Here is a 16,859-nt window from a genome sequence, read left to right on the forward strand (position 1 = left end):
CAGGGGGAGGATGGGAAGGGATGGGAAGGGGAAACAAAGGAGGAGGCTACAATGCTTGATAAGAAATGTACTCATTATCTTGCCCATGTAAATGTAACCCCTCTGTACAGTATTTTCACAATAAAAAAAAATAAAAAAGAAAGACTGCCATAATGAAAACTATAAAACCTTGAAGAAAAAGTATGAAGAATACACCAGAAGATGGAAATTTTTCACATGCTCATAGATCAGCACAATGAATATTGTGAAATGGCAAGACTACTGAAAGCAATGTGGTACTCATCAAAATTCCAATGTCACTCCTCACAGAAACAGGAAATGGAATCCTAACATTCATATGGGAGTATTAGAGACCCCACATAGCGAAAGGAAAGTAACCCTGAGCAGAAAGCGTAATGCAGGGCCTGAAATTATACTACAGAGCTGCAGGACACAAAATCAGCATGGTAGTGGCATAAAAACAGATACAAAACCAATGTAACAGAATAGAAGGTCCAGAAATAATGCAATATAGATACAACCATCTGATTTTTGACCAAAAAAAAAGCCAAAAATATACACTGGAGAAAAAAGACTCTTCACCAAATGATGCTCAGAAAACTAACTATATACATATAGAAAACTGAAACTAACCTCCCATCTCCTACTCTGTACAAAAATCAAATCCAAATGCATCAAAGATCCAGTTTAAAACTCTGAAACTGCTATAAGAAAACAGGAAAACTCTAGAAAATATATGTGTAGGTGATTATTTTCTGAATAGGTCTCTAATTGCCAAGAAAATAAGAAAAAAAATTACATATGGGACTTCATTAAAAAGTTCCTGCACAGAAAACAAATCAGCATAATAAGATATGTAAAAATGGGAGATTATCTCTCCCAGCTATTGAATGGATTAATATGAAGAATATACAAAGTACTCAAAAAATGAAATAGTTAGAAAACAGATTATCCAGATAATAAATGGGCAAATGAATGGAACAGTTCTCAGAAGAAATATAAATGGCTAATAAACATGAAAAAGCTCAACATCCTTAGCCATAAAGGAAATGCAAATCAAAACTACTCAGATTCCATCTCACCAGTCAGAATGGCCATCATCTAGGAGACAATAAAAATCCTAATGCTGATGTGAGAAAAAGGAGACCTTAAACACTATTGGTGGGAATATAAACTAGCATCACTACTACCGATGAGTATGGAGATTTCTCCCAAAACTAAGAACAGATCTACTGCATGACCTTGTCATATTACTCTTGGCATATATCAGTAGTGCAAATCAAATACAAGAGATATAAATGCATACCCATGTTTATTGCAGTTCTATACATTCCAAAGTCAAACTTTGGAATCAACACCCAATGAATAAGAAAAATATGGTTCATATGTATACCATGAAATATTACTCAAACATAAAGAGCAATGAAATTAAGTCATTTGCAGGAAAGTGGATGGAAATATAGATCATCATGTTGAGTGAGGTAAGTCAACCTCAGAAGGGAAGATCTATCACATTTTCACTCATTTGTGGAATGTAGATAAAAATATACACACAAAATATATTCACACACATACTCACATACATACACATATATACAGATATATATATACATATATGCATGCATGTATATATCCATATACATTGTATATATATACAGATATACATATATACATTCATGTATATATATCCATATATATTGTTGCATTTATAGATAAATGTATAGTGTTAAAGAAATAAGTACACTGTGACACAAAAGTGCACCATTTCTGGCTATAGAAAACATGAAGGACATAATAGGAACTTGGTAGAAAATTACATGCACCAGAATCCCAGATCATCCTTAAGGCAGTCCAGTGACCTTTAAAAAGATTAGAGGCAGAAGGAGGGAGAATGACAGTAACAATTACTGTCCTTTTTTCAAAATAGTGATTCTGCACTTCTGTCTTTGGTTCTATCAGTTCTCCAAAATATGTTAAACTAACAGGTTTGTAAGGAGTTGATACAGAGCTCTTTGTTGCACCAAGTAATAACTCCCCTGTTTTCTTCCAAATCTGAAGTGCAGAATGATATCAGAAATTTAAACATCAAAGAAGCTGAACTTAGCTACATTGCAGGTAAGGAATTCTAACTAATGGTTAGACGTGGCAAAGAAATATTCAGCACAGAAGTGTATCTTTTCCTTTGCCTACAAAAAAAAATCTGAAAATTTCAGTATGAAAATCATACCAAAATTTCAGTATGATTTTCTTCTACCCTCAAAGAATTGCTTTCTTCTTCAAATACAATTTTCTAGTAAATGTTTGTACTGAATTATTCCCATCATTTTTTCTAGACCTTCAAAAGACTCTTTAAATGGAGAAATCATCTTAATAATGGTTATTAGTCATTCCTGTTGTCAAATTGTGTAAAGTGTAGCCTTTTAGGTGACAAAATGTGTGAGCTTATAGTAGTCAAGAAAATTTCTATATAAGAAAATTCACTTACTTTCCTATTTTCTGTGCACAATTGACAAGTCTTCTTTTGAGCACATACTACAAGAAACAAATTAAGTACAAATATGAAAATCTAAAGCCTATTTATTGCCCAATGTTCTTAAAACGTGCATTTCATTTCGTTAATCCTGTTTCAGGCTATATCCATTCATTGTCAAGAATTTTATTTCATTATTTTCTTATCTCTAGAAACTTTGCCAAAGGCATAGCCCAATCCTTATTTCTTCTTGTTACTGAGAAAATTATGAAATGGCATTGTTCATTGTAGATTAGAAAAGTTTTACAAAATAATTTCCTAAAAAATGAATTGGCAATTTTACAATAATCTTTAAAACATCATGGGGGAATCATGGTAGAGACTTTCTTCCTCTGACTCCATGAATGAGCAGTCTGAGAACAAAGAAGAGACTATTTGAAAAAAGAAAAAAACAAACTGAAGAAGAGCACCAAGAACAATGAACAGGACAACTGGAAAGTGTGGAAAAACAGAAGGACAATGGAGAAGTCTAGCAATCAGCTTGTAGCTTCATTCCTTCCTTCCCTCTTGGGGAGAAGAGAAGATAAAGACCCCTAAACAAGGCAAATCACATGATCTCTGTATCAGAACAGAAGACCTACATGATCCTGCAAGCATCAAACCTAAGTGTGGGGACTTGGACATTTGGTGGACTAGTAACTTCCTCTATCAGGAAGAGCAACAGGGAGGCACAGACACCATCTGGTGTGAGGGCCTCCTGGTTAAGATAGTATCCAGGGTATGGGATTTAATTATCAGCCACTTTTAGCAGCAGGTTTTAAGAGACATACAGGGGGCCTGGTCCAGAGAAACAATCCATGATTGATGTGATTGCAGTGCACCAGGTAGGTAGAAGCCATAGAAGTTTACATAGAGAGGGAGAAATGACCTTCTGTTCAAGTAGAACAATTTCATTGGCAACCTTAGCTTTATAGGGTATTTCTAAGTAATTCAAATTCTACCTCTGCCTATACAGCTCCAATTTAGGATATTAAAAGTCTCATTTCCAGGCTCATAAATTCAATGTGTCATAACTTTCATATTTCAAAATTTCTTCAGATGAAAGGAAAAGCTACAAACAGAACTAATCAGTTCTTGAAGAAAAAACTACAATTAAGCAGTTTATTAGCTAACATCATAAAACACTAGGAATAATAGCTCTGGTTATTAAGTTGACTCTTATTAGAATATAACCCAGCAGCTCACTCATATCACAAAGCTTATATGCTATATGGCTCATGCAGAAGGTGAGAGTTGCTTCTCTTTTTTCTTTTCTTATCTTTGAGTCAAGTTCTTTCTAAACAGCCTGGGCTGACCCTCAACTTGTAATTCTGCTTTCCAGGTTCTCAAATGCAGAACATCTGGCTATTTTTCATTAATTTTGTGTTTATGTGTCCTGATTGGCCGGGGGTTGGGGGTGATGAACACAGGGCCTGGGTGTTTCCCTGAGCTGCTTTTCCTCAAGGCTAGTGCTCTACCATTTGAGCCACAGCTCTACTTGCAGCTTTTTGCTAGCTAACTGGAGATAAGAACTTCATGGACTTTTGCCCAGGCTGACTTCTAACAGCAATCTTCAGATCTCAGCCTCCTGAGATTATAGTAATGAGCCACTAGTGCCCAGAATGCTGCTCATAAATTTAAATGTACTTTACTCCATTTTTTATGGTTTAGATAAAGCAAATTAATTTGAACCTCATTCAAGCAGATTTCCTGGAAACTGTCCAGAGTCTTTAAAAATGTCTTTCCAACAGCAAATAGCAACTTTACTTGTGGGGAGAAGGGTACTAGGGATTAAACTCATGGCCCTGAAAGCACTCCACCACTGCAGCCATACCTCAGCCCTTTTGTTTTTTGTTTTTTTAGATAGTAAGGTACTCTAGCTTTTACCTAGGCTGCCTTCTGACCATGATTTTCTTACCTCTCTTTTAAGTAGATGGGAATACAGGCTTGTGCCACTGCTTCTAGCCCAAACGATAATTTTTAAGATGGAAATTTCAAGTGATCCGGATGTCACAACCCCTGGAAAGATGAATGGTGGTGTTTATGCACCACTAACCTAAGAACTATGGATAACTTACCTTCTTCAAGGGACATATTTGTGTCTTGATTGCTCCTGCTGCTATAGATTTGGAAAGATCTATTATCTGAAAAGCTGATAAGCAGTTGGATGAGAACTAGGGAAAGGAAGACTGGCAGGAAGACCTGGCTCCATACCCTCAACCAGCACATTGCTCCTCCCTCCTAGCAGCCAGGTCAATAGGAATTAGGGGGATATTGAGCACTGAGTTGGTAAAGTGGACCTGCTTAGAGACTGTGACCCATGACAGCCCAGGTCTTGAGGTTCCCTCTTCCAAGAGCTGGATTCCACACAATTAGCAGAATTTTAGAACTGTCAGTATTCTGGCCAGAATGCAGAATGTTGGGAATGCAATCCTAGCTTTTTAAAAAAAAATTTATTGTGAAAATACTGTACAGAAGGGTTACAATTACATGGGCAAGATCATGAGTACATTTCTTATCGAGCATTGTAGCCTCCTCGTTTGTTTCCCCTTCCCATCCCACCCTCCCCCCATTCTCCCACCTAACCCTTCCCACCCCCCTACCAAAGTTGTAGTTTGCAATCCTAGCTTTTTGCTGGACTGGAGGACTCTGGGTCCTGAACACCATATATATGTTCATTCACAGGATTTGATTCAGTATCTTTCCCTTTAAAGCTAACTTATTTTCCTTGCTATTACGCAGTTTGCTAACAAAGGCTAAGATTTCATATCCCACTACTCCACAACATCTCAACTAGTTACTCCTTTCTGGTGGCCTTTCTTCACAGGGAAACAAGGAAATGAAACCATGCCATGTCATGAAAGTAAGTAGCCATGTCATGAAACTCCAAGCTCAGAAAATGCTTGATTTTTGTCCTTGACTAGTCTGATGACCCTCTCAGTGTACTATAATACAGTTTCCCCTTACAAAGTATATTTTAGGTGGTATAAAGATGACTATCTTCTATTCCTATCTTCTATTCTTATAGCTATGGATTTATTTTAATATGTATTAGAAAAATATAAGTATATATGTATTAGAAAAATATAAGTACAACAATATAATAGAGACTATGAACTTTCTTTTTAAAAAAATATGTTAGCCAGGCGCTGGTGGCTCATGCCTGTAATCCTAGCTACTAAGGAGGCTGAGATCTGAAGATCATGGTTCAAAGCTAGCCAGGACAGGAAAGTTCTTGAGACTCTTATCTGCACTAAACCACCAGAAAACCGGAAGTGGCACTATGACTCAAGTAGAAGAGCACTAGCCTTGAGATGAAGAGCTAAGGGACAGTGCCCAGACCCAGAGTTCAAGCTCCATGATCCCTCCCCCCCCAAAAAAATATGTTAAAATAAATAGAAAGTCCATGGAATGGGATATGATTTTTTTTACCAGCTATGCATTAGATAACCTCATACCTAAAATATACTTAGAACTCAAAAATTAAATCCCCCAAAAATAAACTCAAAGAAACAATTCAATTAATAAATGGGCTAAAGACTTAAAGAACAACTTCTCAGAAGGAGAAGTAAGATTGGCCAATTGACACATATCTGGCTATAAAAGAAATGCAAATCAAAACAACATTGAGATTCTACCTCACCCCAATCAGAATGGCCATTATCAAGAAAACATGCTGGCAGGGACACAAATATCTTTTTTCTTTCTTGCTATTGTTTCTAACATATTTATAATGTGCCATGTGTGTTTTTTTTGTTGCTTTGTATGTTCCTCCCCCATGATATAACCCCTATTTTCACTGTATTTGATGTCGGTGTCCTGCATCTTGTATATACACTTCTCTAATTTAGGGAGAGGAAGGAGAAAAAATGCTTAAATAAGGATACAGGTTGACCCATTATAACAATGAGATGTACAAAACACTATGTTGAAAACGAACTTTACAACTTTGGGGGGTGGGTAGAGTAGTTGTGGAGGTGGGGAGAGGGATGATAGGGGGAAAACAAAGGAGGAGGCAACAATGCTCAATAGGAAATGTACTCATTACCTTGCTCTTGTAACTGTAAGCCCTCTGTACAGCATTTTTACAATTGAAAGCATACAAAAAATGCTGGCAGGGAATAAAGTTGCAGAGCTTCTGCAGGGCAAATGACATAGCTAGCAAGATCAATAGAAAGCCCACGGATTGGAAGATCTTTACTAGCCATACAACGGACAAGGGTCTCATATCTAAAATATACTTGGAACTCAAAAAATTAAACCCCCCAACAACAAATCCTCAAAGAAACAACTGCCCAATAAATAAGTGGGCGAAAGACTTAAAGAGAAACTTCTCTGAAGAAGAAAGAAGGATGGCCAATAGACACATGAAGAAATGTTCAACATCCCTAGCCATAAAAGAAATGCAAATCAAAACAACATTGAGATATCACCTCACCCCAGTTAGAATGGCAAAAATCAAGAACTCTAACAACAACAGATGCTGGAGGGGATGTGGACAGAAGGGAACCTTACTTCATTGTTGGTGGGAATGTAAACTTGTTCAACCACTTTGGAAAGCAGTATGGAGGTTCCTCAAAAGACTTCACATAGAACTCCCCTATGACCCAGCAATCCCACTTTTGGGCATTTACCCAAATGTTACAAACAAGACCACACTAAAGCTACCAGCACAACTATGTTTATTGCAGCATTATTTACCATAGCTAAGATCTGGAACCAACCCAGATGCCCCTCAGTAGATGAATGGATCAAGAAAATGTGGTATATATACACAATGGAATTCTATGCCTCCATCAGAAAGAATGACATTGCCCCATTTGTTAGGAAATGGAAAAACTTGGAAAAAATTATATTAAGTGAAGTAAACCAGGCCCAAAGAAACATAGGTCCCATGGTTTCCCTTATTTGCAATATCTAATATATGTATGAGTCAAGCGGAAAAGGTCAGATAATGTGATGTCAGGAAAATGAACCCTTAGATATGTATTTTAATGTTTTTTTCTTTCATGCATGTGTTTCTAATGCATTTATAAGGTCAGATAATGTGATGTCAGGAAAATGAACCCTTAGATATGTATTTTAATGTTTTTTTTCTTTCATGCATGTGTTTCTAACACATTTATAAGATTATCTCTTTGTTGCTTTGTATGTCCCTCCCCCACAGTATAACCCCTGCTTTCACTATATTTGATGTCAGTATAACTTGTGGAGGAGATGGGGAAAAACCAGTTGTTTAAGGATACAGGTGGACTTGTTGCAACAATGAGAAGTACAAGTTGTCATGTCCAAAACGAGCTTTACAATGTCGGTGCGGGGGGGGGGAGGAAGGGGGGGGAAGGAGAAGGATTGGGATTGGGGGGGAGGGGGGGAGGCTGGGAAGTGATGTGAAGGGTAAACAAAGGAGGAGGATGCAATGCTTGGTAAGAAATGTACACATTATCCTGCCCATGCAATTGTAACTCCTCTGTACAGTATGTTCACAAATAAAATAAAATAAAATTAAAAAAAAATGCTGGCAGGGATGTGAACTCTACCACACTGTTGTTGGGAATGAATGTAAACTTGTTCAACCACTATGGAAAGCAGTATGGAGGTTCCTCAAAAGACTTGGTATATAGCTTCCCTATGGCCCAGCAATGCCACTCTTAGACATTTAGACCAGGCCACAACAAAGCTACCAGCACAACCATGTTCCTTGCAACATTACCATGGCCAAGATAGGGAATCAACACAGATGCCCCTTCAGTGGACACAATGGAATTCTATACATCCATCAGAAAGAATGATATTGTACCATTCATAAGGAAATGGGAGGAATTGGGAAAATAAGTGAAGAAAACCAGACCCAAAGAAACATAGGTTGCATGGTTTCCCCTCATTTGTGGTAACTGGAATGTGCCTATAAATCTACAAATAAAGATACTGGATGATTAAAAAAAATTCCCTGGGACATGATAAATTATACAGGCATTCACACAGAGTGAGACCAAAGGAGGCTATTCTTAGGAGAAGATCACATAGGCATAACAGCTATGTGCATCTGGCCATATAAAATATTTTTCAAAATGAACTCCAGGAAGTGGAAATAAGAGGTTATTTTTTTTCTTTTTGCTGTTTTTGTTTTCATTTTGTCTGGTGTGTTCATTTATCTGTCTTTGGGAGAGAAAGGCAGGGCACAGAAAGGGTGGCACCAAAGGTGAACAAATGTAGCAATGATACTCACTAGACCCTATATTTAAAATGAACTATACAACTTGTGGGTGCGGTGAAAGAGAAAAACTGGGAGAGAGTGAATGAAGGGGTGACATTGTTCAAAAAGAAATGTACTCTTCATCTGACTAATGTAACTGTAACCCGTCTGTACATTCCCTTTATAATAACTATATTTTTAAAATCTGTTAAAAGGTTGCCTTTCAGAAATAGTAGTATGCAACTTAAAGGATAAAGCAAGAAATGGGAAGATGTGACAGAATGACTGAAATTCAAGCAAAATGAGTGTAAAAATGAGACAGCAGAGAGGAAAGTGATGGAAACATGTCCTAGCGACTCAGAGTATATATTGCTCCATTTTTTCAAAAATAAGTAATGCATTTGTCTCAGACATTTCTGGTATTTGATCTAGACTGTGCTTTGAGGATAATAGATCTAGTACTGGCAATAAACATGGGGAAAGAGAAATGTGCACAGAGATTGCGTTTTCCTTGCCTATTTGCAATGCAGAAAGCAGAAAGAAGACTATCAGTTGTATGAAATGTGTTCTTATTAACTATTAAGAAAAGGACAAAAAGAAAATAGCAACATGGATAGGGGATTTAAAGAATCTATCTACAAAAAATCAAATTCAAGTCCAGAATAAATACCATGGAAAATATTCAAACACTAGAACTAGAAAATTAATAAATGCAATTATGAGCTATCAATTTGTATCTGGCAGGTAGGCAAGCAATTAAAAAGAAAGCTAATATACATCACTGACAAAGATGTGAAGGGAAAGCTACCATGATGCCTTTTGTGGCTGTGCATTGTTTCAGTGTTTTTGAGGAGCAAAGTTACTAAAATTAAAGATCCTTTATCTAGGGAATATACGTACTTGGGGACTGTGTCTCAATGCTCTTCAGTTCTTACAGTTTAGATGAAGCATAAAAACATAGAACTAAGCAACCCAGAGCATGTTATTTTCCTGGCATCATGAATGGCTAGGTGGTCGCACCTAACCTAAGTGTGCCCAATCCAAGACAATCTGAAGCTTTTGCTGAGCTTGCTGTGATAGAGATGCCCCTCTTTTTCTGGATTCAAACTTGGAAGGATTTGGCCTCCTTGGCTGACTCTTGGACTCCTTTGCTACTAAAATCCATACTGGTATTGTATGGAGTATGGCTATAAAAATGCCTATGTCAAAGCACAACTGACTGACAACCCCTCAGATTTCTGTACCATACTCATTCCAAGGCCAAGGATTTCGTCTACATAATAGCTTGTAGGTCTTCTTAGAAGTGTCCCTCTGTCAAGACTAAATGTGGCAGGGGGACTAGTGTGGAATACCTTCAGTGGTATATCTATATCCAAATCTACATGTAGGAAGTGTTTTTGGAACTGTGCTGTACTTAGAAACACTGCCAGTTCATTTTCCTTCTGTTTTCTCTCCTTCACAGAAGTCAAAGCTGAACCACTGTTTGAAGGTTCTCTTTACCTTCAGTAGCTCCCTCTGCTACTTGTCTTTCCCAATATTTCTTCCAATAAATTTCTTAAATTTCTAATCCCAGTCTGGCAGATGATTCTCAAAGAATCCAAACCAACATAAATGGCAACAGAAGTGTTCTGAAAGAAACAGGTGATCCTTCATCCACACAGGTAAAATGTCTCTGTCTTAGTCTGTTGTAGAATACTGCTCATTTGATAATAGTCTGCTAGGAGTTCCATAAGAAAATACTTCAATACAACTTAAAAGTTGTGATTCTGGAGACTAGAAAGCCAAGATCTAGGTGCTGGCAAGGATGATTTCTCCTAAGGCTTTACAAGTGCAGACAACCAACTTCTCATTGTGTTCTCATTTATTCTTTCCTCAGTGTACATATACTTTGTTCCTCTTCTTCACCTAAGGACAGCAGGCCTCATGGAATATCGCCTACTCTTTTTTTTGGGGGGGGGGGTCCGGTCGTGGGGCCTGAACTCTGGGCCTGGGTGCTGTCCCTCAGCTCTTCAGCTCAGGGCTAGCGCTCTACCACTTGAGCCACAGCACCACTTCTGGCTTTTTTCTTTTTGCTTATGTGGTGCTGAGGAATCGAACCCAGGGCCTCAGGCATTCAAAGCAAGCGCTCTACCACTGAGCCACCTTCCCAGACCCAAATTACCTCTATTCTTGACTTAATCATTTCCTAATCTAAAGGAAACGTATGCCTATTAAAATTGTTTTTCAACCCTCACCAATTTTGCATTTCATAGGCGTAGAGATCATATTTGTAAAATATCTAAACAGGACAGAAATAGCCTCAGACTCAAAAGAAGCAATTCATGGCCCTAAATGTGTAAGTGTTACTATTCATGCCATCTGTTGGTGGTCACAGAGATGGCATCTTTTTAGTTGAATTTTGTTCTGATCCACTGAGAATATATGCTAAAAATGTGAAGGTAAACTGACTTCTATTACTTTTCTATTTTTCTTTTATTATTCTACTATTTTCCCTATTGTTCTGTATTCCTTGTGTCAGTCAGTAGACAAGCAAGATGGTTAATTGAAAGAATTCAATGAAAGGACAAAATACAAAGGTGTGACAGTAGTAAGTTGGACAAAGGATGGCAAAGCACCGAGGGATAACTGGTCAGAAATTACCAGCCCTGGAACTTCAGGGATTGAGGCACAAGTGGAGAGTCCAACATCAGAGACAACTGAAGAAGAGCTGCCCCGTATGAACAGGTTTAGCTGAAACAGGTTTAGAAGTGAGAAAGTAAATGCAGGAACTCTCTTCTCCTGCTATCCAGTCCCCCCAAACCAGGGTAGTAGAGAAGTCCAAGTAATTCAGACTATAAATTGCAGGCAGAGAAGGCAGAGGAGGGTGGAAAGTGGATTTGGAAGGCACTTTTCCCCTCAAATAAAACTTCATTCTCTTCTTACATATCTAAATAAAAACCACTTCACATTACAGACATTGATTTTGGATACTTAGCTACCTGTATTAATACAAGATTGAGTTTTTAACTGCCTCACCCATGGCAGTAAATATTCCTACATCCATTAAGGAAAAGAGATCGAAATACATATTTTAAAAAATAAATGGAGGGCTGGGTAGTTGGCTCAGTGGTAGAGTGCTTGCCTCGGATGCATGAGGCCCTGGGTTCGATTCCTCAGCACCACATAAGCAGAAAAGGCTGGAAGTGGCACCGTGGCTCAAGTGATAGAGTGCTAGTCTTGAGCTGAAGAGCTGAGGGACAGCGCCCAGGCCCAGAGTTCAGGCCCCACGATCAGCAAAAAAATAAAAATAAAAATGGAGGAGTCCATGCTTATTATCCATGTTATGATTTAATATCTTGCAGGAAGGAAAAGGGGGGAAATGTTTCACATTCAATACATTGAATTCCAATTCTAAAGACAACAAATGCATCAAAAGTAAAATAAGTTTTCTTGATTTACTGGCTACAAGTTTATGTAATTAAAACAAATAACATTCCAAAACAGCTTACTCACAGTTTGGTTTTTAAATATAAAATGTATATTATAATTTTAAAATGTGACTAACTTACCTATCTTTATATCTGCCTAAAAGTCCGTAACAGAAGCTTTCAATGGAAGTGAAAAGTCAGCTTTATCTCTAAGAGCAGCATGAGATACAGTCTAACAAATACAGTCTAACAGGTAAATGTAAAACAAAACAAAACAAAAAAGTTTGCTAATTGTAAGCATATTTTTTAAAAGTCTCCAGTATACTACAGCTCAATCAGTGAGTACAGTTACAGCCAGAAACTATACTGCTTCTCTCACACAAACGTTTATGAGGATACTGACCACTGTAATTGTCAATTACTAAGCTGTGGAAATGTCTGATATGACATTCAAGACGAATGAACACATTACTATCTGTCTAATTATTACAGTTGCCTTAATGACAGGGTCATCAATTTTTTAGCAGTACTGTCACACTCTAAGTCTTAAGGCAGATAATTTTCCCAAGGTCATATTCCCTTATAAGTTCCCAATAAATGTAGGAAAAGGGAAGCATAAGGGAAATTGTTAGCATTTTGTTTCTATAGAAAAAAAAGGAGTATTTATAATCTATTAGGTATTTTCGGGGCACATATAACTTGAAAGGACATTTCAATGAAAAACATACATTCTGCTTGGTTATTGTTGCTAAGTGTACTACTGTTCAGCAAATGTTCCGCTATATTGAATTTCAGGCATCAGTTGAATTCTATTATGGTGAGATTTGTGATTAAGGTATGCTAACTCAAAATGACAAGCCAAGGGCTTTTAAAACCCGCATTTCAATGAAATCTGGCAGCACACAAACAGCTGCTCTAAGTCTGCCCCTCTAGGATTTCAAAGGCAGAATAGCAATGGATTTCTGATACCACATGTGCCAACTGCAGAAACTCTAGAACAGCATGAGAGAGCCTGGGTGAAAGGTCACACTGCCTTATACAGATGGCATGTTTAATTATTAAGAGCAATTTTAATCATTTAATCATTCTAGACTTTGAATTGAAAAGTTTTCTCAGGTGTCTTGAAGTTTGTTGCAACCTAAACTCTGTTGTCAAATGCGTATGAAGCTAGTAAGGAACATATGTGATTTCATATCCTAACTTGATTTATATTCTCATGTGAGTTGAATTTTGTTTTGCCAGCTCTAAGAGATATTTCTTGAGGAAATAAAATTGAAGGTCATTCCATTGGCAGAGAGTTTAAAATCAAATGTAAATCTTCACTTTCAGCTTAAATCAGGCTCACATTCCTCAGGAGGATGCTGAATGATTCCTCCTTTCAGCAGAATTGTTCACAGATCTGCTAGAAAAATTTCCACCTTCAAAAAATATTCTCATATATTTTGCCCACTACACACAAAAAAATAAATAACTGGAGCAAAGTGTCTGTCTTACAATCATACAAAGATTAGTGAATGCTCGACCCTTCTCTCACATTTTCACCAAATGCATGTATGCTCATATTTGCATGATAGATCACAGTTCATTCTTAGGAAATTTGGCAAGACCATGTAGAATTAAAACAGGATTGTTCAACCATTCCTTAAAAGCAGCATCAAATACAAAGCTTAAAATTTGTAAGCTGACTAGATGAAGAAAAATGATACCATAGAAAACTAATAAGAATAATTTAATTGAACACCAATAATGATTGACATCAGAGAGATGGTTGAATAGAACCTGCCAGTGTTTCAGCCACCACCCCCACCCCCCTGCGAGAAATTTCAGTATGATTAACCATCTATATCCAACCTAAAACATACCTGTACAAGCAACTACTTTAACATGGTAATTTCTACAATGCTGATAAAGGGATGTAAATATATAGAGATGTACTTTGTGACAGAGGAAGCCATATCTGTCTGCTGAGGACGCCATCTAATAGTCATAAAACCCTGAGCCAAAGACATAATACTTTAATACATAAATGGGTAAATGAACTGAACAGACAACTTTCAAAAGAAAAAGTCCAGTGGAAACTGGGGGAAATCAAAGGAAGGGATGACATTGTCCAAAAAAGAAATGTATTATTACCTGACTTGTGAAATGGTAACCTCTCTGTAAAACACTTTAATAATAACAATAAGACTATATTTGTTTAAGTTTATTGGCCAATAAATATGTGAAAAATATTCAAACTCTAGCCATCAGGAAAACGCAAATCAAAATTACATTTATCATCTCACCCTCTTCCCCCATGAGAATGGCAATCACCAGCACATAAACAAAAACAAATAGTAGTAAACAAAAACAAATAGTAGTAAGGATATGTAGTCTATAAGGACGTATCCTTATACACTAGTGATGAGAGTGAAAAGTCAGTAAGGAGGTTCCTCAAAAAAAAACTAAAAATAGAATTAGCATATGATCCTGCTATATGATTCCTGGGTATGTACCCCAAGAATGAAAATGAGCATACAATAGAGTACCCTGTATACCATGTTTATTGCATGGTCATTAAAGCCAAGTCATGTGCCCGTTCACAAATGAAATGCAAAGAAAATATGATATAAATGAAGAGGAAAGAAACTGTCATTTGCAGGAAAGTAGATGAAACTGGAGATCATGCTAAGCAAAATAAGCTAGATTCAGAAAGATGGTATCACATGTTTTCTTTTATATCTGGAATTTAAGAGCAAAAAGACATGAAAGTAAAAGAAACTGCCAAGAATATAGAAGGGGCAAAGGGGAAGAAGAGAGGAGAAATAAGAGAGGGTATATATGATCAACGTATGTTAAATGCATGTATGAAAATGCAACAATATATGCTAATTAAAATATGTTCAGATACCAAATAATCATGATGGCTCAGTGTTATTATCTATCAAGGAAATAAGAAGTTTAAACCACAGTGACGTCTGGGGATATAATTCAAAGACAAAGTGCTCAATTCTCAAGTACCCGACCCTGGTTTATTTCCTAGCATTGGGAATACAAAGAAAAACAAGCAAACAGACTCTTTTAAAAATATCCACAATGAGATTCTACATACACACTTATTCAAAGGTATAAATGAACATATCACATGTTAAAATGAAGCGATTATGAAGCAGACAAAAATTTATTGTTAAACTAATACCTATTATATGATCAGGCCATCCTGCTATGTATTCAATACAGAAGAAACTATACATACACACACACAAAGGTTACCACTACTGAACCTTTACTTCTGACATCTCAAAATTTGAGTTAAGCTAAATGTTTATCAAGTTCATGAATAAAAAAAGCTTGACCACCCATGAAGGGGAACATTGCTCAATAATAAAAATTAAGTACACAAAAACATTTTAAAATAATTATGCTGTATGAAAGGTCGGTCCAAAGAGAATACATACTTTATGACTCCATTCATAAATCATAAAAATGCTGGGTGCCTGTGGCTCATGCCTGTAATCCTTACTACTCAGGAGGCTGAGATCTGAGGATTCAGGTTCAAAGCCAGGCCAGGCTTTATCTTCAATAAACTACTCAGAAAAGGCCTGAGTGGGGCTAGGGTTCTGGTGGTAGAGCGCTAGCCATGAGCAAAGAAGCGCAGTGACAGTGCCCAGGCCTAGCGTTCAAGTACCAGGATGGGCCAAAAAACAACAATAAAAAAAGCCAACTTATATAGTAATATGAAATAGATGTTTATTCTTGAGAATAGGGGTTGGGACAGATAAGATAGAAATATTATAAAATGGAACAAGGAAATTATAGAGGTGTAATGATTGTTTAGCTGGTATACACATGTCAAAATTTGAATTACACTCTTTAAATATATGATTATGTGTTAATTTTACCTCAGAAAATATGCTTTTAAAACAAAAAAATAAAGAAAATCCTTGAAGACTTTACAAATTGCTAAAACTCATAGGCAAATTCAGAAAAGTTATGGGATTCAGAATCAATACATAAAAAGAATAATTTACATACACTCATAAGGAACTATCTGAAAAAGCAATTGAGAAAAACAACTCCATTCATAATACCTAGACAGAGTCACACAGACACAAACACAGATACACACACACACACACACACACATACACACACACATAAACATCACAAATACACACACACACACTTATTAGTATTGTTCATAAAAATGTGTAGGCCTAGCCAGGCACCATGAACTCATGCATATAATCCTAGCTACCCAAGAGGCCGTGAACTGAGGAGAGACTCTTACCTGGACTCTTACACTCCAGCAAAGAGCTGGAAGTGGAGGTGTCACTCAAGTAGGAAGGTGCCACCCTTTAGCCCAAAAAAAAGCATGATTATAAGGCCCTGAGTTCAAGCCCCAGTTGCTGGTGCGCCCATGCACACACACACACAGAATGTCTAAGTCTATACTGAAACTATAAACATTGATGAAAGAAATTCAAGAAGTCATAAATAAATGGAAAAATAATATTGTCAAAGTGTCTATACTTCCTAAAGTGATTAACAAATTCAATATACTTTCCAAATTCCAATTTCACAAACCTAAGAAAAACTAGTCCTATTGTTTATATGGAAGCACACACACACACATACACACATGCACATATACACACACATACACAAACAAACATACACAAAGCACTAATAAATAAAAAGAATAAACTGAAGTCATCCCACTATTTGACTTCAAAATCTAACTACAAAGTTACAATAATCAAATGGGCTC

General features: G+C 36.9%; 1 protein-coding gene across 1 annotated transcript in view; it reads right to left on the reverse strand.

The window, feature by feature from the left end:
- Nucleotides 1-4,738, reverse strand: part of LOC105992908 — a 78,005-nt gene extending 73,267 nt beyond the window's left edge. Inside the window, exons 1-2 of the mRNA XM_013026005.1 lie at nt 4,588-4,738; nt 2,486-2,532 (exon numbers count right to left, since the gene is read on the reverse strand). Of these exons, the coding sequence (XP_012881459.1) occupies nt 2,486-2,532; nt 4,588-4,738 (198 nt within the window). The remainder of the gene's footprint in view (nt 1-2,485; nt 2,533-4,587) is intronic.
- Nucleotides 4,739-16,859: the final 12,121 nt, after the last annotated feature.

The sequence above is a fragment of the Dipodomys ordii genome, unplaced genomic scaffold (assembly GCF_000151885.1).
Source record: "Dipodomys ordii isolate 6190 unplaced genomic scaffold, Dord_2.0 Scaffold90, whole genome shotgun sequence".
Taxonomy (NCBI): Eukaryota; Metazoa; Chordata; class Mammalia; order Rodentia; family Heteromyidae; genus Dipodomys; species Dipodomys ordii.